Source organism: Pinus tabuliformis, chromosome 9 (genome assembly GCF_031772625.1).
Source record: "Pinus tabuliformis cultivar Carrire ecotype Pingquan chromosome 9, CPIR1, whole genome shotgun sequence".
Lineage (NCBI taxonomy): Eukaryota > Viridiplantae > Streptophyta > Pinopsida > Pinales > Pinaceae > Pinus > Pinus tabuliformis.
The window spans coordinates 1,109,239,822-1,109,263,977 of NC_142307.1; the positions used below are offsets into that span (position 1 = coordinate 1,109,239,822).

General features: G+C 35.8%; 1 protein-coding gene across 1 annotated transcript in view; it reads left to right on the top strand.

The window, feature by feature from the left end:
* Positions 1-12,999: 12,999 nt before the first annotated feature.
* LOC149152540 (18 kDa seed maturation protein-like) overlaps positions 13,000-24,156 on the top strand; it is a 30,260-nt gene continuing 19,103 nt past the window's right edge. Inside the window, exon 1 of the mRNA XM_089441027.1 lies at positions 13,000-13,217. Within this exon, the coding sequence (XP_089297153.1) occupies positions 13,131-13,217 (87 nt within the window). The 5' untranslated portion in view covers positions 13,000-13,130. The remainder of the gene's footprint in view (positions 13,218-24,156) is intronic.

The window sequence follows — 24,156 nt, forward strand, 5'->3', positions numbered from 1 at the left end:
ACATTCTTAACAGGGATTACATCTACCCACTTGGTGAAGTAATCAGTGGCAGTTAATATCCATCTATGTTGGTTTTTGGAAGCTAGAACTATTCCACCTATGAAATCTAATCCTCATTGTATAAAAGGAACCTCAATTAAAACTAGGACAAGGGGAAGTGCTACTAGCCTCACTTTTCCAACAAATATCTGACACGGGATACAACTTCTTACCTTTTCTCCAAATTGTGCAAACAATTTGGGCAAATAGAAAAGGAAATCAACTACTCATATCCATAATAATTCCTTTGTAATAAAACAACTGTTATGGTAGTGTCAGAGGTAAAGGTAAAGATACTAATTTTTTTTTAGTAATCTGGAGTAGCTAGTGTTGGGGCTTCTGAAATGACCTTCTTGATATGTGAAAAAAAATATCTAACCTGTACTATCCATTTGAATTCATGATCATTTTTAAGCATATCAGTAATATCTTTCAATCTCAACATAATTAGGTATAAATATTCTTAAGAAATTTATTTTTCCTAAAATTTATTGAATTTCCTTTTTGTTTCTAGGTAGACTAATTACCTGAATTTCTAAGACTCTTTTTGGATTAATTACAAATCCTTCCATTGAAATTATATGTCCCATCAACTTTCCTTATTTCATTGCAAATAGTGACTTTTTGGGATTAAGAGAAATCCCATACTTCCTGCATATTTCAAAAACTTTTCTCAAGTGATTCAAGTGTTTATCATCAGAATCAAAAAATACAGCTAAATAATCAAGATAAATGACAATAAATTTATTTATCTTACCAACAAATGTGAGATCCATTACTCTTTGAAATGTTTCTCCAGCATTGATTAAACCAAATGGCATGTTGGCATACATAAATGTACCCCATGGAGTTGTAAATGTTGTCTTTTCTCTATCTTCTGGACTAACCAGGGCCTGGTTATATCCAGAAAAACCATCTAACATTGAAATCTTATTTGAACCTGAAACCCTCTGAAGTAATTGATCCATTTTTGGTAATGGATAATTATCTTTTAAATACATTTTGCTCAGATTCCTAAAGTTAACACACAATATTATATCAAAAATTTTCTTCCTAATAGGTACTAGGTCGGCTATTCATTTTGAATATGTTAATGGAGCAACTAATTTTGCATGCAATAGCTTTTCAATTTTTTTCTCAATTATTGGAAGAAAGAATGGATTTGTTCTTCTTAATTTATGTTGAAATGGTTTAGCTTCTAGTTTGAGAGGAATTTTATGTTCAATAATTGTTAGGTCCCTATACTACTTGTGTAACCCCTTATTGTTATTAGTACAACCCCCTTATTATATTGTTGTGCCCATGTAGTCCCCATATTGTTATTATTGTGCCCTGACATTATTATTGTTATGTCGGCTCTGATTATATTATGACCCCTTAGACTCCTATATATAGAAAGGAGGCCTTGTCATTTGTATCATCCAAGAATTGTTTGTTTGTGTAATGTAAAGGAGGTTTCCCCCTTGAAGAGGCTTATTTCTAAGGTGTTTATCTATATTTTCTATCCTTTTATGACTTGGTTTCATAACATTTGGTATCAGAGCTTTGGATTCTAGGGTTCCACTACTACAAATAGGCCATCGTGGAATTTTCACTATAACTTGTTTTCTGCGACATTTCAGAAGCGACAAAGAAAACCCATTTGAGAAAAAATAGTGCTAAACCTCGTGTCCAATTTTCAGACCTTTTCTCACTATAGGTTCAGAGATATGATCCGAGGAAGTTAGGGTTTTTGCAAGCTCTAGAATTTCAAGTAAACCAGGTCATCGTGGGATTTTCACTATAGCTGTTTTTCTATGAAGTTTCAGAAGCTAAACAAGAAACCCATGTGAGAAGAAATCGATTTGAACCTTGAATCCTAATTTCAGATCCTGTCTTGCTATAGTTTCGGAGATATAGTCTGAGGAAGTTAGGGTTTTTGCAGACCCCTGAATTACATTCCAAGTAGGTCACCTTGGGAAAATCGTCATAACTATCTCGTTGAGCATCAAATTGAAATTTCATAAGAAGTTACAGAAAGAGGATGGACTGTGGTTTCTTATGTATATTTTTTAGATCCAAAGGTAAAAAAGGTGACACATGGCAGTTCATATAAGTTCGCTCTTCCGAAATGGTATATAATCAGGTCATCTTGGGAGATTTTGTATAACTCTATCTTGGAGAATCCAATTTCGATGAGACTAGTGGCATTGGAAAGAGGACATAGAGGGCTACTATAGGTCATAATTTCAGAACTGGGACAGCCGAAATTACAGAGTTATAGTCGTTTCAAGATTGAGCTCCTAAAATCAAGAAAAATCAATATGAAGAAGTTTGATGGCAAGGATCTAGTAAATTGGATACTACAGATGGAGCAATATTTTGATCTACATGAGGTGCAACTATTACAAAAGGTATGTATTGCATCTTCATATTTAAAATTGGATCAAATTTTATGGTGTAAAGGGCTTTGTTCTCGTAAACCACTTGTTACATGGTCAATTTTCACAGAGGAAATGATAGCACATTATGAGGATACAAAGCGAAACACCTTCATTAGCCAATTGATAAATCTCAAACAAATGTGTTCAATGGAAAAGCACATTGAGGACTTTCAAAAATTGAATATAATGGTAAATGATAATCCAGAGAAGAAAATGATTGATGTATTCATAGGTACTTTAAAGGATACCATTCAACATGAGGTTCGTCTTTAGGAACCTGATTCATTAGAGAAGGCATTCAGGTGGGTAAGAAAAATTGAAAGAGAAATTATGGAAACAAGGAATCCCACCGCTCACAACTATAATTATGGAAGTGGTTTTCCTCTTATCCTTCCACAACCTACAAGGTTTACACCACGACAATTTGAAGAAAAAAGAGAAAAAAGGCTTTGTTACAATTGTGATAGCAAATACACTAAAGGTCATAAGTGTGCTGAGAAGAAGTTATTTTACATAGATTATGAAGAGGAGGAAGAAAAGGATCAAGAAACATCAAAAGAAGAGGATACACCAGGAAACCACCCCAGAGAAAGAAGAAAAGAATCCAAACATATCTTGTAAAGCATTGGAAAGAATTACCACTCCTCAAACTCTCAAGATAGAAGGACATATCAAGAAAAAAAAGGTTCAAGAAGTGAAATATCACACCGAGAAAGAAGAAATGAATTCGACCATATCTTGTAATGCATTGTCTGGAATTACCACTCCCCAAACCATCAATATAGAAGAACATATCAAGAAGAAAAATGTTCAAGAAGTGAAAGATCACATCGAGCATCAAGAAATGAATCCAACCATATCTTTTAATACATTGGAAGAAATTACCACTCCTCAAACTATCAAGATAGAAGGACATATCAAGAATAAAAAGGTAATAGTGTTGATTAATTCGGGCACTACCCATAATTTTGTTCATTGTAAGATAGCCAAGGAATTGAATTTCTTCAAATATCCAGCACCAAAGTGTTAAGAGATGGTTGCAAGTGGAGGAACCATAAATTGCTCTGAAAAGTGCCATCATATCAAGCTATCCATGGGAGAGTATGTATTGAATAGCCCAATGCTTTCAATTTCAATGGGTGGTGCTGATGTTTTACTAGGAGTCTAATGGCTACAATCTTTGGGTACGATAGCTTTTAATTTTAAAGAACTTTCCTTGCATTTTTTTTGGGAAGGATAGGAAGTTCAATTGAGGGGTATCGAAGGGAAACCGAGAAATATAATCAACTCTAAAAGCATGACAAAGATTCTAAATAGAGAAAAATGGAGTGTAATTACACAATTATGTTCACTAGAGGATCCCACATCAAAATCATGTATTTCTCCAGATCTCCAAAACGTTTTGTATAGTCATTCCAAGGTATTTGAGACTCCCAAAGGCCTTCCACCTATTCGTGATCATGATCATGCTATTCATTTGATTCCAGAATGTGTTCCTCCAAACATCAGGCCTTCCATATATCCATATGCCCAAAGGAGTGGGAACTCATTCAAAAGTTGGAGAAGATCCCAGTTCAAACAGTATTGTGAGAACTTGACAAGGAAGGAAAAATCATACTGGAACCTAAAGCAGTCATAGAACCAAGAAATCGACTGCTATGAAATAGATCAATTTCAAAGTATCTCATCAAGTGGAAGAACTTACCTGATGAAGATTCGACATGGGATGACAAGAATTTATACAGAAGCATCAAGAACTACTCAAGCATTGAGGACAACACCTTTTGAAGGAGAGGGGCATGTTAGGTCCCTATACTACTAGTGTAGCCCCTTATTGTTATTAGTACAACCCCCTTATTATATTTTTGTGCCCATGCAGTCCCCATATTGTTATTATTGTGCCCTTACATTATTATTGTTATGTCGGCTATGATTATATTATGAACCCTTAGACTCCCATATATAGAAAGGAGGTCCTGTCATTTGTATCATCCAAGAATTTTTCATTTGTATAATGTAAAGGAGGTTTCCCCCTTGAAGAGGCTTATTTCTAAGGTGTTTATCTATCATTTCTATCTTTTTGTGAGCTGGTTTCATAACAATAATGGTTGTGTCCTAGGTTTCTGATTCTTCATATGACCATGCAAATATATCTCTATAATGTTTGAAAATATTAATAGATTTTTCTTTGATTTCTTGAGGAATGATGCTGAAATTTTAACATTTCTAATTTCTTCAGAAATACCAATATTACAGTCATGAACATCTTCTTTTTGTGAATTTAACAATGAATTTTTTGATACATCATTATCATCATTTATTTTTTCAAGGGGAACTAATCCTTTTGGAATGTAATTATTTGATAATTGAATGATATTGTGATCATCAATTTTATGTTCTAAATGTGAATTTTGATCATCCTCATTTGATTTGATTTCATTAATGTATTCTTCTTCAATATGTAAAGCATACAATTCTTCTATTGCTTGTAAAACGTTTTTAAACTGTTCATCATCTTCAAAAACCTTCCAGTGTTTGAGATTGTCAGTAATGGAAGGTTTGTATTTTACTTCAATTTGATAATGCAATTGCAGACGATTGAGTATTTTAAAAGAACTAGCATAAATTTCCAAAGCATTAGCATGGATATTTTCTTCTCTTCGGATTGATGTGATATTGAAAGCTTGAAAATAATTATTTACATAGTCCCAAACTTCATTCCTATAAGCTTTAAACGTAGGATGCTTAGTTTGACAAAGGTTTCTGATTTTTTTTACAATCAACTCTCAATCACCATATACAACAAGGTTTTCAACTTTTAGACTCTTAGGTAACTCCAATCCTAAAATTAGGGCTTCATATTCTACCACATTGTCTGTGAATTCAAATATAATTAAAAAGATTGTGTTATATTTTTCTTATCAGGAGAAATGAGTACGATTCCAACCCCATCCCCATCTCTCGAAAATGCCCCATGAAAAGACATTTTCCAAATGTCAGCATTTTTAATTTGGGGGGTATTGGTAGTTTCTTGAATGCTGATTTGAGGATTTGGAAGATCATTAGAAACTAAAGTAAATCATCCAAAATATTAATCAATTGCATAAGTAGGACGATTAATTTCTTGATTTTATTTACAAACTATATTGATGATGAGCTATTAGCTTCAACTTTGATTGCATTAGTTTTCATGTGTACTAAAGTTTCAGATTTTATCTCGCTAAGCATTACAACAAAGTCATCTTCAAATGCTTTGGAAAATCTAACCCTAGAAGCAGTTACTAGAGGTTTGCAATCTGGAGGCATTTTGTTATAAAGTTTATTGAATCTTTTAATGAAATCAGCTACAGGTTCACTAGGGTTCCTTTTTAAGTCTTCAAATTCTATTTAGTAGTAAACAACATCCATTTATATTCCCCATTGATTTTTTAAAATATTGACTAGTTCAACGCATGAATTAATGGAATTAGCTTGAAGTTGTCTCAACCATATTCTAACATTTCTTTCAAGTGATTGAACAAAAAGTCTTGTGTAGACATCTTCGTGCTCAATATTCATGTTATTGACAAAATGTAGTTAAGTGATCTTCATCAGATGACCCTGTCTCTCCATTAAATCTAGGTAAATGTTTTATATACACATAAGAAAAAGCATGAAGTTGGGCCGCAGGTGGAAGAAATCAAGCTGCATAATGTGCTGCCAAAATAGGTTGAATACCAGCGATTTAATGTTGTGATGGAATTATATTTTTAGGAGAAACAAATTTACTAGAATAAGTAGGAGAAGAAGGTTTTTGTTTCTAAAATAATTGGGGATTAATAAATAACCTTTGAACTTTAGGTAAAACCTTTTCAGGATCCTCAAAAGCTATAGGATTAGAAGAAATACTAAGTTCCTCTTCAGATTTAGTAGAAGTGGATGGATAAGTATGTACAAAAGAAGATTTAAAATCAAGTGGTTTAAACTGAGAAGGAGAGAGTTTAGGATCTTCTTTAATTTCATAAGGTTCCAAATGGGAATGAGGAAGTTAAAAAGCCTCAAGTTGATGGACTAAAAGTGCAGTTTGAAGATCTACTCCTCTAGAAAGGAGTTCAAAAACTTTTGAAGGAAGATATGATAATTCAACAAGTATTAGATTTGACTGTGAAGGGTTAGATTGTGAATGTACTTCAGATAGAACAGAGTCAGAAGTAGCAAGAAAGGCTTCTAAACTATGTCTAATATATGCAATTCTAACTAATCTCTCTAGATCTGATAAAGGAGAGAAAAACTTTGGATATGACTGTGATTTGGTATGCCTGTGTGAATCCATATTTAATATGTAGAGCCACCAGGTGAAGGACTTTAACCTACTAACCTCCTATTCACCGTTAAGAGGAAAATATAATCATTGTCCGAGGGAACCAAGCTTCAATCTTCATTCCCTCACAACAGCGCCAATCTGATGTTGTCCTTTGTATACAGTTCTAGGCTAAGGAACTGTGCCCAAGCATCTAAAATAAGGTTTTGATTTTGAATGGATGACCAATTCTTTAAACAGTTAAACATATGCAAATACTAAATATTTTTGAGAAAATAGAAGGGTTGATTCTTTATTCTTAACAAAATTAAGCTTTAATTGGTATGGAAAGAAAATATTAGGAAGATATATAATTCCTTAAACATTCATATTGAATATCTAATTTGTTATATACAACAGATGTGTATAGAAGTTTTCTATAGCCAAACAATACATGTGCAAGAGATGAAAAAAGGAAAGAATTTAAAATTTTAGAGGAATTAACTAAGAAAAACAGTTTTAGTTAATTAATCATGTTTAATAATTATAACCTTGTAGGAGATTTTAGAGAGATAAACATTCAATTTAATCTTACCCAAACTTCTATCTTACCTTGAACATGTGCTGAGAAAATAAATAAATGAAAACCTAGTTGACTAACCAGAAGAACTCACTGAGATACACAAGCTACTTCGAATTAATCCATAATCCTTTTATTAACTTCATCAATAGCTTAGTAAGTCACGTCCACTAGTTCATCACAATGATTCAACCCTTTCTTATATGAATTACAAAATACTTATAAAGTTCGAGTCAAACATATCTAGACATGAATTAAAATTTATTACAAAAATAACATCATCCAAAATAATTGCGATAGTATAAACATAGTACTAAATAAATAATAAATCTGAATTGGTTTGAAGACTCTGAATAGATTTCAAGGGTTGTCGTTGATGACTGTACCTAGAAATCTACTTTTCTGTTCACTACGCCTATTAATTTGTTGTCTTCTCTTACTTATTTTTTGTCTGCTCCTGAAATTTAGCATTTTATTCTATTCGATGAGCTCACATAATTTATCCCATCTCTTTTCATCAAGGGTAGAAAATTTTAACATTTTTTTGTATGACTCATCAACTTCAGTTTATTTTTCAAAAGTAGGCTTAGTTAGAACAAATGCTTAATTTCATGCTAAATTAATATATCATAACTTAAACCTTCAATGAAAGCTTTTCCAGTTATAATTCCTCTTATTTTGGAAAACTTGGTCTTCTCCACTACTATCTCATGTAATCTATGTTGATAATCTTCAAGTGGAATCAATTTCCCACCAATATCCTGCAAACCTAGGAGTCCTTTCTGATGAGAGCATTAAATTTCTTATGAATCTTTTTTATCTGAACCTCTAAATTTTGGCACTTGTTTTCAAGCTATAACATGAAATTCCTCTTGGTTAAAACCTTTATTACCTCCAATACAACTTCAATTCTATCTTCAGTGTTGAATTCTTCAAGTTCATCCTTTGTCTTGGAGTTTAAGACTTTAATTATCCTTGTGGAATCTCCTGGTTTGTGGTGCAAGTCTTATTTTATTTCTACTACTACTACTTTTGATCTCTCCAATAAATCTTCCTGCTCAAAAATAATTTCAATAGAAGGCCATAACTTAGTCACTAATTTATTAATGTCAATCCATATATTTTCTTTGGCCTGAGAAATAGGTTGTGAAATCAAAGATTCATTCTCATAAACTTTTGATTGCTAAGTTAACTTATCATTCTTTTGAATCTTAGCCAAATATGCATTATCAGACTTGATTTTTTGTTCTAGAATCTTTTGGAGTTGCATCTTGAGTTTTTCAATTTCTTGATCCTTCAAAGATAAGTCTCCCATGTCCTTTGACAATTGTTCTGTTGAATGAGTAGACCGTGTTTCTACTATGATTGTCGTTGATGTAGATGTCCATGTTGTTGAAGTACCTATTGTAGAAGGTGTCACTATGGGAATGAAAGCTAAAATATTAAGTTGATGCTATTTTTCTTTCAAGAGTCTTTCCATGTCAGCTTCCATCTTCTGAATTTGAACATTTTTTTCAACTATCAACTTGAACATATTTTCCTTTTCCTTTTCTAGTTGACCTACTTCCTTAGATTGTGGATGCTCAGTAGTGGGAAGTTTAAGCTTCTTAATGAATGCTTGAATTTTATAATTTTTATTCTTTATCATATCTTTGCTACTTTGCTATCACTAGGATCATATCCTAGTTTGATCACCAAATCTTCAATTGCTTTGATTCTAGTATCTTTAGCTAAAGATGGCATTCTCTTGATTTTTAACTGTGTGTGAATATTATTCAAGGAAGATTGTAGCTTAGAGGCTAACATGGCTGAACTTTTCAATGTGGATTATATCATTTCAACTGCTTGCTTATGAAGTTCAATGTGATAAATTGCATGAATTGTTTAGTGTTAAAAGAAAAAATGGATGATTTATAATCTTCTGCACTTTTAGGGACTGGAACCTTGGGTTCTAAGAAAGATAATTGAAAGTGTCTATTTTTAGTATCAAGTGCAGAAAAAATTCTATGTTGGGTAGTTGAAGACTACTTCCAAAATTCAGAATAAGTAGAGGCTTTTAATGCTTCATTCTTCCTTTTTATTTCTCTATATCTAGAAAAAATATTTTGTTGTGTTGTATCTTGAGAGACAGATGACATAGGAGAATCTATTATGATCTCTTCAATTTGTGGAAAGGAAGTAGTAAGAAATCTCGACAACACTATTGTAGCTTGCTCCTATGAATTATGTCCTTCTGAGGAATGTTCATGATTGTTTGTTGTCTTTCTCCTTTAGAAAACTAGGAAACAAGTAGCTTGAGTTTCTGAGTCTGTAGGAGATAGAATTTCTCTTGATCTTTTACTTTCTTTTTCTTGGGGAACTGGAGTTTGTGATACTGTATGACTAACCATTTTTTCCTCAGCTTCCTGTAATGTATTTTCCTGCCATTCTTCTTGATTTGCATATTGTTCTATCTCTCGACAGGATGTATGTTCATAAGGTGTTGTTTTATGTTCAACTCTAAGACTTTAAATAGTTCTCAAGGGATCATAGGACCAAGTAAAACTCAAATTGAATTTCATCTGCTTTAGGAAATTATTTGCCTCCTTCATTGTTGCTCTAGTATTAACAATGAAACGGTAAATTTGTGCCTTCATCTTGAATTGTGTTTTATGCTTCCTAGATACAAAATGAAAATCATCCACATTCATCATTTGCCTGATGTATACTAAGGAAAACATCCTTATTGGCACAAAAACTGGTAACCTATAGGGAGGAAGTTCACATCTATATACTCTGATCTCTGTTAAATTCTAGTAAAGGTACCAGTCTCCAACTTTAGTTTTCTCAATAAGGTGGATAATTCTTCTGATTTCAAGTAAAATCCCTGCTTTTACATCACTGTTGAGAAGCCATAACGACATATGTAAAAATTGGTTTACAAAGTCACTAAAGGAATACTCTTTTGTGTTCTTCCTTACCAAGGAATTCCAGTGGATGATAGATTGAGGTTTTCCTTGTGCATCTAACTTCCATAATGGGAATTTAAACCTTTCATCTTGATGAAATACTAACAAATATATAAGAACAAATTAATGTTTGATTGAACATTCAATACAAAACATTAGAAATTGACAATAATTGAAAATCAATGAGGGCTTATTACCCACAGAGAAAACTGACAAAAATCTTAATATTAATTCATCCACCCACTGATCGGTAGGATAACCTAACAAACAGGCGACCGTGGAAATAAACTGCCTTGACACTTCTAGAAAAATTGAAGTTGACTAGAGTAGATTAGTTCTAAGCAATTTAGAATTTTCAGGTAGGAATGCCTGAAAAAATGAGCTCGTTGGGGAAATGAGAGTTTTTTATAGATCTCCGAGAGGGAATCAATAGAAAAAGGGTGCAGAGGAGCTTGTAAACTGATTTGGTGTTCTTTGCATAAGGATTCAGGCATAATGACGAATAAAACTTTATTGTTTCGGGAAATTACAACCATCTAACTCGAAAGATACTTGAGATGGCACCAGTCAACAAATTATAGAAAGGTATGAGTTTGGGGAAAGACAAATTGGGGTAGGAATGACTCCCAAATAGACAATTCATCAGTAACATCCTAGAATTTTTGGTTTTCCTAGTTGTGGTGTTCATAGAGATGGAACTCGTACTGGGTCTCTCAAATTTTATATTCGGTATCGACCAGAGCGAGCCTGTTTAGGTTAATGAAAGAGGGTAATGTAGGGATTTCTGCAATTGGTTTAGAATTTCCTTTGTGGGAAGATGTCTTGAAAAAAAAATTATCAATTAAGGTGGTCAATTACCAGGCTATGGCGATCACTCGCATATGAAGATGGCTGTGTGACTGTGAAATTTGGGGCCGCACTTGTGTTGCTGAAACAAGAAATGGTGGAAAAGAGTATGTAGGGTAATGGGATTTTTTAAAAGAGGAGGAGATCATAACCGTTTTGGCATGTCTAATTAATCAAACTAGACATTGGTGGGAATGATTAGTGATTTAACAGTCATATAGTTGTTTAGCAGGAGGAATTTAATTATCTAACAATTATTTAGTTGTTTGGTGGGAGTGAATAGCAGAAGGACAAGTGGCAAGGTATGAGTGAGGTGAGAGCGGATGCGAGAAAGAAAAGTGGTTTTTAGAGGGGGGGGCTAAGTGGTTAACTATTTTGGAGAGGTGGGTACCGAACTTATTGTCGAGCTGCCACATATAAGTGGGAAACATATGTGAATCAACTTTTTGGAGCCCCCCTTCTCCCCTCCCCCTTCGTTAACCTTCAAAGTTGTGGGGGGGGCACCGAATCCATCCTCTGTCATTGATCCAGGTAGGGATGATCATCGCTAGGTGACAAGAGTGTCACTTAAACTATATTTATAAAATAAAATAACCCTTCAGAAAACTTATGAGGATTACAAATAATAATAATACAAAATAAATCAAAGCGACATTTGAACTAGTGTGCCAACTTTGAGATTTTACTTTCTTTTCATTTTTTTGATTTATTTCTTTTTTCATTTCTTTCTTTCTTTCTTTTAATTTTTATTCTCTTTTCTATTTTTATTTTTTTTTCCAATATAAAGGAAATAAATAAAAAACGAACTCGGGTAAAAGTAGGTTACAGCATGCACTTTATTTATAGTGTTCTTTGTAAAATTGGTTGGGTCAACTTTCTTGTACTTTTATTGGGCCATCTTGATGAAATCTTCCATATGTTGTCATTCATTGTTGTGGAACTAGAGGGGGTCCCATATACCATTGGAAAGACATCAAAATATTTCAGGTCACATATCTTATGCTCTCATTTGAGCTAAATAATTGGAGTAAGATTCCTTCAAAGATAGTCTATCCAAATGAATCGTCAAAAGTCTAAAAACAATATTTACCACAATATTATTTTTTCAATATTTATCTTAGACATACTTAATCTACCTTTCTTTTTGACATACATTACAATAATATTTATAAATAATTAAAATTTATAAAATAATAAATAAAAATAATTAATATTTCTATCTTGCTCTTTTTTATGCTAATTATAAGTAAACATGTTGTGTTGAAATCTTAAATTTGACTTATGTAATATACATATTTTTTAGCTATATATATATTTTTTTAATATATATTTATTTATACATTAAAAACATATTTTGTTCGATTAAAAATCAAATTATCAAATCTCACCGATATTTATTAAATATATATATATATATATATATATATATATATATATATATATATATATAAATTAGACTTTATTTTTTAACATTTTAATTTAATTTATTAATATTGTAAATAACACATCCCACCCATGAAATGTTAATTAGCACAATTCTATCCTATAAGATGTCAAGATTCTATCCAATGTGATATATTGTTATTAAGCAAAACATATTTTCCATTTAAAACTAATACTAACCCTGATTTAGACTTCAACCTAAACGTTAAAAAAAAAATCCATATATGGCATGAAGCACAACTTGTCTTTGACGTTTATATATGTGACGTTTAAATATAAAAGAACTGGCACGCGGATGCTTTGGGAAGGTCGTAATGCCACTGCTCGACACGCTATCAATAATTAGGCAACGTGGCTTACGATCTGAAGCCATTCACACTGACACCTCCTTGAGGCAATCCCGTTTCTTGAAACTATTTATGATCACGTTGTCTCGGGAATGGATCAATCAGTTCTTTTGCTGTGAAAGTGGCTACTATTCGAGTTGAGAAATCAGTTTGGATAAACCCAATACAGAAGCGAAAATTCAGTCTGTATTGTATTTCAAGTGAAGGATCAATCTTATTGTAAAGATGCAGACGGCCAAGGAGAAAATGAGCAACATGGGCACCAATGTGAAGGAAGGGATGGATAAAGCTAAGGCTTCTGCCCAGGAGAAGGTATGGTCAAAATGTCATTTTTTTCATTCATTTAAACTGGTCCTTCAAAAAAATGTTGATAAGTGTGCATCGCAGATTGGTTTTAAGATTAACATGCCTATATTGTTATGGTGTATGTTATATATATATAATGTTTCCAGAAAGCTGTAGATATTTTATTTACCGTAGTAAGAATAGACTGAATAATTAGGTATATTATCTGTTTGAATTAAATAATATTTTTATTATTGAAAATGTGGAATGATTTTAGTATCATCAAATCTTGTAAAAACCCTAACTACTTCCCTAACAGTGCAAGGGTTCTAGAAAAGACACAGGGGGAAGGAACAAACTGCGTTGCAAAGACAGGCACGAAAGAGGGGGGTAACACTTGCTACGTCTGGTGAGGACCACATAGCGAGAGACTGATACAACATTGAAGGTCTTGTGAACAAGCTAGGGGGCAGATTTGGTCTCGAAAGACAATCTCACGGATGGGAGGTTGACTAGCCACTGAGGGAGAGGTGTCCTCTACCATTGGAGATTCTTTGCTTTAAAAAAAACTCAAGTACGAGGTACCTTCTGAAATCTTTTATGGTTCACTAAACTAAGTTACCTCACACTACGATGAATGTGGAAAATTAGTAGCACGTCTTAGTTTCCTTATTTTTTTATTTATTGATAACAGGTAAACCTAAAGAGAGTGAATATCTTCCAGAAAATTTAGTAAATTGCTACTGTCTAAGTCAAGTATATTTATTTTCCTAAGAGATAGAGAAAAATCTTAAGTGCATAAACATAATCTTTAAGTATATTCATTTCTCTGTACGCTGGTGAAAAAACATAAGCGCATAATCACAATTTTCAGGTATATCTATTTTCACTGTAAACTGGAGAAAATCTTATTTACATAAACATAATCTTTCCAGTTTCAATAATGTAGAAGAAATTGAACAATAGACTAATTGCAGAAATAATCCTTTAACTTTATTAGTACAAGTAAAGGCTAACGTGGAAATAACATTTAAACATGAACTATTTAGACATATCCTTTAAGCAAATTTTGCAGAGACAGGTAGACTAATGATGGCATACTGCGTTGTTTCCTTCCTACACGGAGAATATACACCAAAAGGGGAAAACAAAAGAACTAAAAATCCGTGTGAAATTTCAACATTGTAGAGGAAGAATTAAGAAAGCAGACATTAAGATACAAGCAAAGGACAGGGTCGTCGAAGCTAGGGTTTGGTAGGGGATTCCTACATGCTGTCCTGGGTAGATTTTTCCAAGCATGGTCAGACTATACCACTCTGGAATCTCGCCTGGACTTCCTGAAACCCTAGTAGGAAAACCTTACCCTTAAACTCTGATATGAGCCAATTAACAATGAATCTTAGCGAGGAAATACTCAACTGAACCATGTGAAAAGAGCAACCAAGCAAATTGACATGGAACAAACAATATGAACATAAAACAACCTCTAAGTAGAGTTACCATCGAAAAGCTTACCTAGAGAGATTAGTATTGAAACCCTTAAGGCAATTGGTGTGAGGGTTCGAAGAACCTCACTGCGAACAGAACCCATAAAACATATTCGAAAATTTCCTTAAACTTCATGAACCTCATAAATAACATACATACAACAAGACACGAGAAAACGATAATCCAAACCCCGACTTAGAATCTGAGGGGTCGATATACATTTTTACATAACAAGAAAAAGAGAACGAAAATGATAACTTAGACATGGGTAGATAGCCTGGAAGTCAATAAGACCTTTTACACTCAGTAACTCAGCCGGTTACGAGACCGGAAAAATGTAAGACCCAATAATATTACACAACAGTTAAAAATGAGTAAATTGTGACCATCTTCCGCAGGGCTCACAAGCAGTATCTAAAACCCTCATTCTTACTGAGGAAAATACGCTCAGGTATTTCATAACCGAGCAGGAATATTGCGACAAAAACTTATGACCAAAACCTGTCACCAAGCAGTGACTGTTTTAAACATTATCAAGAAGGAAAAGCTTAAAAACTTTAAGAGCCGAGACGACGAACAAGTAGCCTAGAGATGGTATCTTCCATCGGGAAAACACCGATCCGAAGGTAAATCTTACCCAGAGACTTTCAGTGTTAAAGGCCTAACCTGCAACCCTCCATTCCAAGCTGAGAAACGAGGTCCCTATAATATAAACCAACTGCAAGCGGATTAAAACATGGCAATAGATATTTGAACAAACCATCGACTGCAAATAAGCAAATTAAATAGAGGAAGTTCTTAGTAAACAAGAACCCAGCTGGTGAAAACTTACCTGGAGGTGAATCTGCATTCTCTGGCAACAGCATAACCCTGGTTTGATAGGCCGACAATCATGAAAATGGAGGGGTGAACCAGAGCAATATCTGGAAGTGGAAACAAAGGAATGAGCCCAACCTCTTCGTAAAAACCGAAGAAGTGGGAAACGAGATGTTGTCCAACCATTGGATCAAGGGACGAGCTCTACACTGTTGATGCAGTGGGAGTCTCGAGCTAAGCATTCGTGGTAGGACGGCCTGCCCGTGCCATGTACCATCGCGAAGCAAGGGAGTTAATGTCCGGCAGTATAACCAAAAGACAAAGCAAAGAAATAACTAGAAAACTCTGGAGTTGTACGTAAGAGCACGTACTGTGGAGGGATAGATGTGAGCCGCGTGGCGCAGAGACAAATAAATCCAACCCACGATATATATAAACCATAAACCAGTAATAAGGATTGTTACCCGATCCATAATTAAAAACAGTTAATTGAGATACGACGAACCTATCGCATAAATGTTGTACAGTCCTATGTCAACTCTATCCAGGAGTACATTAATATTGTTAAGTAAAACAAAATAAAAAAATTGCAATATTTGTATAGTATGTTGGAGAGGTTATAAGTGGTATCAGTGCCACCTATAGAACTATGGCCTCTAGCAAATTTGTGAACTGGGAATACAACAGATCATGTGCTGTTTATTTTTTTTATTTTTTTTAAAACAAAAATAGTTATTGTGTTAACCTTTTGTGTTTCTCTCTCCTATGTTAAGCTTAGGAAACAGATGACAGTCGAGTATGAGGAGAACGGATAGTGTTCCACACAAGCTTGTGGCAGGTCAGGGACCTGCAACAGGCCCAGAAACTAATCCTGAGATATGGGTGCAGCTAGGAGAGGAGGCCCGTAATACTAATCTTATGATATTAGAGACATTTCAAGTATTAAAGAATGAGATGACCCCCCTGTAGGAAGACAACGCGAGATTAACTATGGAGCAGAAAGATATCATGAAAAGCCTATCTGATAGGCAGAATCAATGGCCGTAGAACCCCAACCCTGAGCAGCAAAGAGTATTAAGGGGAAATTCAGATAATGTTTCCGAGCACCAGACATCGAAAGGGCAATGGATTGAATTGCAAGGGGAGTTCCATAAAATAAAACCGCCACACTTTGACGGAGAGTTGGATGAGGCAGTCAAGGCATGGCTTATTAACATGAACAAACACTTTCAATTATACGAATACGATCACAAACTCAAGGCATGGCTGGCCATTTTCCAATTGCAAGGGAAAGCCACCCTATGGTGGTAATAGGTCAAGATTATACGAGGCGTAAGCGAGCAAACTATAACTTGAGAAAAATTTCAAAAATATTTCAAGGAGAGATACTTGACTAAACGGTTTTACGATGAGAAGGCAAGGGAATTCCATGACCTGCGACTTGGACAACAAATAATGGATGAGTTTATCACTCGATTTACCTCATTACTCCATTATGTGCCCTACATACGAGAGGAGAAAGCTAAGGTACAACGGTTCATCAATAGTTTACCCTTGGCGATGAGGGAAAGAATTGAGTTTGACAACCCAAAAATGATGGACGAGGTGATATGAAAGGCAAGAATATGTTATCAGCAAAGTAAACAGAAGGGAGAAATTCTAGGAAAGAGGTGGGCTCATAAGAGAGGTAATAAGATGGCTGGGAACAATAAAAGAAATCGTGGCAGTATTAACAAAGGATTTTCCAAAGGGAAAAATAGCAAAAATCCACAAAAGAACCTACTCAGATTTAAGCCACCCATTGAATCTAGAATCAGCGAGCAATCTGGAAAAGTTGACAATGAAGGGACAACAAGGCCTCTAGTTCAATGTTGGGAATGTGGAGAGCCTCATTATGTTAAAAATTGTACTCATCGAAAGGGTACTAAACAGGTTTCACAGAGTCATGAAGCATCTACAGTTGGTGACATGGGACAGAGTTTACCAAGAATTAATGCCACTCTAGAAGATTGACAGGCAGAATACCAACTGACCATGGTGGAGTTTGAAGGTAAGATTTTTTATTATACTGTAACTGTTTTAATTGATCCTGGAGCTACCTTAAGCTATGTTAGTCCTAAAGTTGTGGAACAATGTAAGTTACAAACTGCTAAGTTTAAAGACCCTTGGCTAGTACAACTAGCAACAGGGGCAAAGAGACGGGTGATAGCGAAGGTCAATAACTGTCCCTTGAAAATAGCAGGTCAGCCAGTGTTGGCATATTTAAACGTACTTCCCCTTGGTTCGTATGATGTGTTGATAGGTATGGACTAGTTGGAGAAACGCTGGTCCATTATAAACTATAAAACAAAAACTATCTGCTACAAGGATGAGCTTGGAGAAAAGCAGGAGTTGCAAAGTATTAAGAGGTCAGTGCAGATTCGGCCAATAACCGCATCCCAGTTGGCAAAATGTATTAGGAAAGGATGTGAGATTTATGCCATCCAAGTGGGTTATGCCAACTCAAAAGACAAGACTGCCACATTAGAAAGTATTCCAGTAATACGAGATTTTGCAAATGTGCTTCCGGAGGAGATACCTGGACTGCCACCCAAGAGACACATTGATTTCACTATCGAATTAATGCTAGGGGTAGCCCCAGTATCCCGGGCTCCTTATCGTATGAGCACACCAGAATTAACAGAATTAAAAATGCAATTGAAGGAGTTGTTGGACAAGAATTACATCCGCCCCAGTTTGTTACCCTGGGGATCTCCGGTGTTGTTCGTTAAAAATAAGGATGGAACCATTCATATGTGTATGGTCTATCGTCAGTGGAATAAATTAACAATTAAGAATAAATGCCCTTTACCTCGTATTGATGAACTATTTGATTAAGTGAAAGGGGCCACTGTATTCTCACAAATTGACTTACGATCACGATACCACCAAATCAGAATTAAAGAGGAGGACATAGCCAAAACTGCTTTTAGAACACAATGTGGACACTATGAGTTTGTGGTGTTACCCTTTGGGTTAACAAATTCCCCCGCAACCTTTATGTATTTAATGAACATCATATTTCATCAATATTTAGACAAGTTTGTGTTAATTTTCATTGACGATATACTGATATATTCCCGAAATATGGGGGAATACAAGTAGTACCTCAGATTGATTTTGCAAACTTTCCGAGAGAACCAATTATACACCAAGTAAAACAAGTGTGACTTCTTTAAGAAACAAATTCAGTACTTGGGACATATAATCACTAAATAGGGAATTGCTATGGATCCTGAAAAGATAAGAACCATAATGGAATGGCTGGTGCCAAAGGACGCGGTGGACATAAGATCTTTCATGGGACTAGCAGGTTACTATAGACGATTTGTGGAAGGATTTTCGAGAGTAGCTTATCCTATCACTTCCTTGCAGAAGAAGGGGAAAATTTTCAAATGGACCGCAGAATGCCAAAAGAGTTTTGAACAACTCAAGCATCTGCTCACCACTGCACCTATTCTAAGCATAACTGATTCTGGTAAGGACTATGTGGTGTGCACAGATGCGAGTAAGGAAGGGATAGGAGGTGCGCTGATGTAAGAAGGAAAAGTAATCGCCTATGAGTATAGAAAATTAAAAGAGAATGAATAGAAATATTCTACCTACGATCTAGAGTTGGCAGCTGTTATTCACACCTTAAAGATGTGGCGTCATTATTTGGTGGGTAAAAAGTTTCTATTACTAAATATCATCACAGTTTGGGTAGTTATTCTAGTCATCCTACCTTAAATGCTAGACAGGCACAGCGGGTAGATTTCTTAAGTGGTTTTGACTTCGAGATTAAGCATTTGAAAGGGAAAGAGAACTGGGTGGCAAACGCTTTAAGTCGAAAAGTACAATGTCTCTACGAAATTTCCTGTAGCGAGGGACGAAGTACCTTTGATGAAATGATTAAAAAAGCAGCAAAGCAAGATGCAAGATATCAACAAATAGGACAGCAAGTTCAGATTTCTACCAGCAAAGAAAATCAGCAAGGATATGCTATGGATGTTGCTGGCTTGCTGAAATATAAAAGGAGGTTGTATGTTCCCAACCAAAATAACATTAAAAGCTTGATTTTAGATGAATTTCATAAGAGTCATTATGTTGGGCATCTGGGGTATCAAAAGATGATTACAACACTCCGGAAGGATTATTATTGGCTGGGAATGAAGAAATATGTAGCAGAATATTTGACACGCTGCCTAGAATGCGAACAAGTTAAAGTCAAATACCAGCGTTCTGCTGGGTTATTACACCAGCTCCCAATATCGAAGTGGAAATGGGAAACCATCTCTATATACTTCATAACAGGGTTACCCAAGTCAAAAAGATACAACGATTCCATCATGGTGGTGGTGGACAAGTTAAGCAAATCAGCTCATTTTATATCGGTACAATCTACTTACAGAGCAGTGAAAATTGCTCACATCTTTATGCAAAATATTTTTAAGCTGCGTGGGTTACCAAAGACTATAATCTCTGACTGTGACGTAAAATTTACGTCAGTCTTTTGGAGAACCTTGTTGGGGACTCAATTAAACTTTAGTACTGCCTATCATCCTTAGACTGATGGGCAAACGGAACGGGTGAATCAGGTTGTAGAAGATATGCTAAGGTCGTATGTAATGCAACAACCATCCAGGTGGGAAGATTACCTGCATTTGGTCGAATTCGCATACAACAATGGTTATCATACGTCCTTGGAGATGAGTCCGTTTGAAGCGATGTACAGACAGAAATGCCGCACACCCTCAAGTTGGGGGGGACCAGAGGACAAGCTGATGCTAGGCCTCGAAATGCTTAAAGAAATGGAGGAAATGGTCAAGAAGGTACGATCCAATTTAAAAGCAGCCCAGGACAGGTAAAATAATTTTGCTGACCAAAAGAGAAGCTTTAAGGAGTACCAAGTAGGTAACCATGTGTATGTGAGGATTCGAGCTAAAAAAAGCACACTACAATGGAGTGGAAGCACCAAGCTGGCACCCCGGTTTTGCGGACCTTTTCAGATCTTAGCTAGAGTTGGTCCGGTGGCATACCAGCTTGCTCTGCCAAGTCATATTCGGGTCCACAACGTCTTCCACGTGTCTGTGTTAAAAAAATATGTCTATGACCCTAAGCATGTAATCAGTTGGCAAGACATTCAGGTAAGAAAGTATCCTGGGTAGACCAATCAGATTTGTTGACTGAGGAAAAACTGACTTAAATTATTGTGTGTTTCAGGTCAAGTCGGAAGGAGAAATCTTGGTCGAGCCGCTGACTATACTAGATCGGAGAGAAGTCACACTGCGGAAACGAGCCATCACCCAGGTTAAGGTGCAATGGCAGCACTTTGGGCTGGAGGAGGCCACCTGGGAGGATGAACAACTCATGAGAGAAGCTTATCCAGGATTGTTTGCAGCCGGAAAACATCGGGACGATGTTTGATTTCAGGAGGGGGAGATGTAATGTCCCCAGAAAGCTATAAATATTTTATTTACCGCAATAAGAACAGACTGAATAATTAGGTGTATTATCTGTTTGAATTAAATAATATTTTTATTATTGAAAATGTGGAATGATTTTAGGATCAACAGATCTTGTAACTTCGAGAGGAAGGAAGTTAAAAGAAAAAGAAACAATTGTTGGAAAACCCTAACTACTTCCCTAACTGTGCAAGGCTTCTAGAAAAGAAGCAGGGGGAAGGAAAAAACTGCGCTGTAGGGACAGGCAGGAAAGAAGGGGGTAACACTTGCTACGTCTGGTGAGGACCAGATAGCAAGAGCGCTATGCGCAAGCAACTGATAGAAGACTGAAGGTCTTGTGAACAAGCTAGGGGGAGATTTGGTCTCGAAAGACAATCTCACGGACGAGAGGTTGACTAGCCACTGAACCAGAGGTGTCCTCTACCATTGGAGATTCCTTACTTAAAAGAAAACTCAGGTACGAGGTACCTTCTGGAATTTTTATGGTTTACTAAGCCAAGTTACCTGAGGCTATGGTGAATGTGGAAAATTAGTAGTAGGTCTTAGTTGCCTTTATTTTTCTATTTATTGATAACAGGTAAACCTAAAGAGAGTGAATATCTTCTAGAAAATTTAGTAAACTACTACTGTCTAAGTCAATTATATTTATTTTCCTCAGAGATAGAGAAAAATCTTAAGTGCATAAACAATCTTTAAGTATATACATTTTTTTGTACGCTGGTGAAAAAACATAAGAACATAATCACAATTTTCAGGTATATCTATTTTCACTGTAAACTGGAGAAAATCTTACTTACATAAACATAATCTTTCCATTTTCAATAACGCGGAAGAAATTGAACAATAGACTAATTGCAAAAATAATCCTCTAACTTTATTAGTACAAGTAAAGGCTAACGTGGAAATAACATTTAAACATGAACTATTTAGACATATCCTTTAAGCAAATTTTGTAGAGATAGGAAGACTAAGTGTTATCGGGAAAAGTGTCTATTTAGAACTGCTCTATCCCACTAAGGTGTGACAGCTACCTTAGAAACAAACAGAGAAAACTACTTTTGTATTCTTCTTTATGAACTATAAACAAAGAGGAATAGGATGAACCAACCTCTGTCTTGCACTAGTCCTTCGATCCAATCTGTCTTCTCTTTGACAGCTTCCAGCTACCTACTCCCTTACTTGCCCAGCTTCACCAAGTACCTGTAAGATCACAAAAGAAGGAAACTATACAAAGACATGGGTTTATATTCATAAATAACTTAGGATCAAATTTAAGTTAACCATACAAATGTAACAAGCATCAATAAAACAAGCATGGAGAAGAAACCCAAATAGTTTTATTGATATTGAAGAAGATCCAGGAGGAGTTACAACCGATGATTCCTGACCCAGCATCAACCTCCCAGCAAAGAAGTCCCTTCTTCACCCCCAACAAAGCATAGATCACCCAATTCTCTGATATTTATCTCAAAACCAACAACAATTCCTTACAATGTGCAAAATTCCAGCCTCTGGATCTCTGGGATGAGGGATCCATATATAGATGTATGCAAGGAGGATGAGTCAGCTCATGATCTGATTAGTGGCTTCTCTCTGTCAGTTCTTTCTTCCACTTGGAGACTGAAAGCCTCTTACTCATCCTTGGTCGAATTCAGTGAGGCAATTATCATTGGGGAAGATTCTGGAAGCTTCCATTGTCTCTCCACCTCGCGGAATGAAACTGCAATTTGTCATTTCCCGCTCAACGCACCCTGGTAGTGCATTTAGGTGCGTTGCAACGCACCTAGCTAGTGGACTTAGGTGCTATGCAACGCACTTGGCTAGTGGAGCAGCTGAAATGATCCTGATTTGACTTATTCTGAGCAGTTTCTGGTGGAGAACTTCTGGGAGAAGCTGTAATTTGTTGACTTTGTTCCTTTAGGAGTTGGAACAACACTTTTAGGGACTTAGGAGCCCTTGGTTTACGGACATTTCATGCTCAGAGCTGTAAGGCACAAAAATGTCTATAACAGTTGCCCCCTAAAGTATGAGGCCGTTTATCAGGTGAAATGCTTCATTAGGAGGATCCGAAGTTCTTTCAATGTTGGGAGGAGACCTGTAATAAGATACAATACAATACATTATCTTCATACTGTTTTCATGATCTAGCTGAGGCGAGCATTCCCATGCTCAGCTTTATAAATTCATTTTCATGTACATAGGACAGACAATCGTCTGATGGTAGACTAATGATTCTGATAGAGCCATCATCCTTTTGGTAGGATGATTATCTGTGCTGTTACTAATGTTGTACATTTCAATGTCTTTATTTTCCTGAATATATATCACAGCCCGGATGGATGAAACTAGATCCGGGGTCTTCAATCTCGTCCGATCTTCACTCGAAGTACAAGCCAATCCATGTGAAAAATGTTTTGAAGTCAAACATGGAAAGATATCGCTTGATTACCAGTCAATGATGTAAATTGTTAACAAGCGCGAGAGGAATCACCGATAATGATAATGGCCCTCAAGGTACATCAGTACAATTCACGTGGTGTGAATAAAGGACTTGGCGTCGAACACCACGCAAAATCTTTCGGTCGAAGGTCATTGATGTAAACCTGTCGCCGTAAGTGAGAAACTTGCCATTGAGGCATGCAAGCTTCAAAGTACTGAATGGGGTGTTCCTAGATCAACTTCTTGGATAATGAGCTGATGTTGACAAGAAGTGATCCGTCATAGGAGGGCCTTAATGAATCCCACATCAATGACACGGAACAAAGCAAATGATTTTGATGGAGGTGAAAACGATCTGATGATATATGGTTCAGGGTGGCGGTCATGAAATAATGGAGTATAATATATGGTAGTGGGCGGAACACAGGTGGCCTTTCTCGATGACTTCTCTTGAACATGTTGGCGACACTTATGTGATGGATTGGTAGCATTAACCCCAAATGTGGATGGTATGGCGAGACCATGGCGATGTGACCGGTGAATGAAACAACCCAACCCGACTCGGGCACGGAGTGGAAGTGTCATGTTCAAGAGCGACTTGCTACCAATAAAGTTTCTTTGAGATTTCTTCCCAATTTTTCCCCAGTCATTGCTGACCAGTACCTCTTTATTTTTGTCATGCTTGAGGAGGATAACATATGCTTGTTCTATAATTTGCCCTTCGGGCAAACCCATCGCTA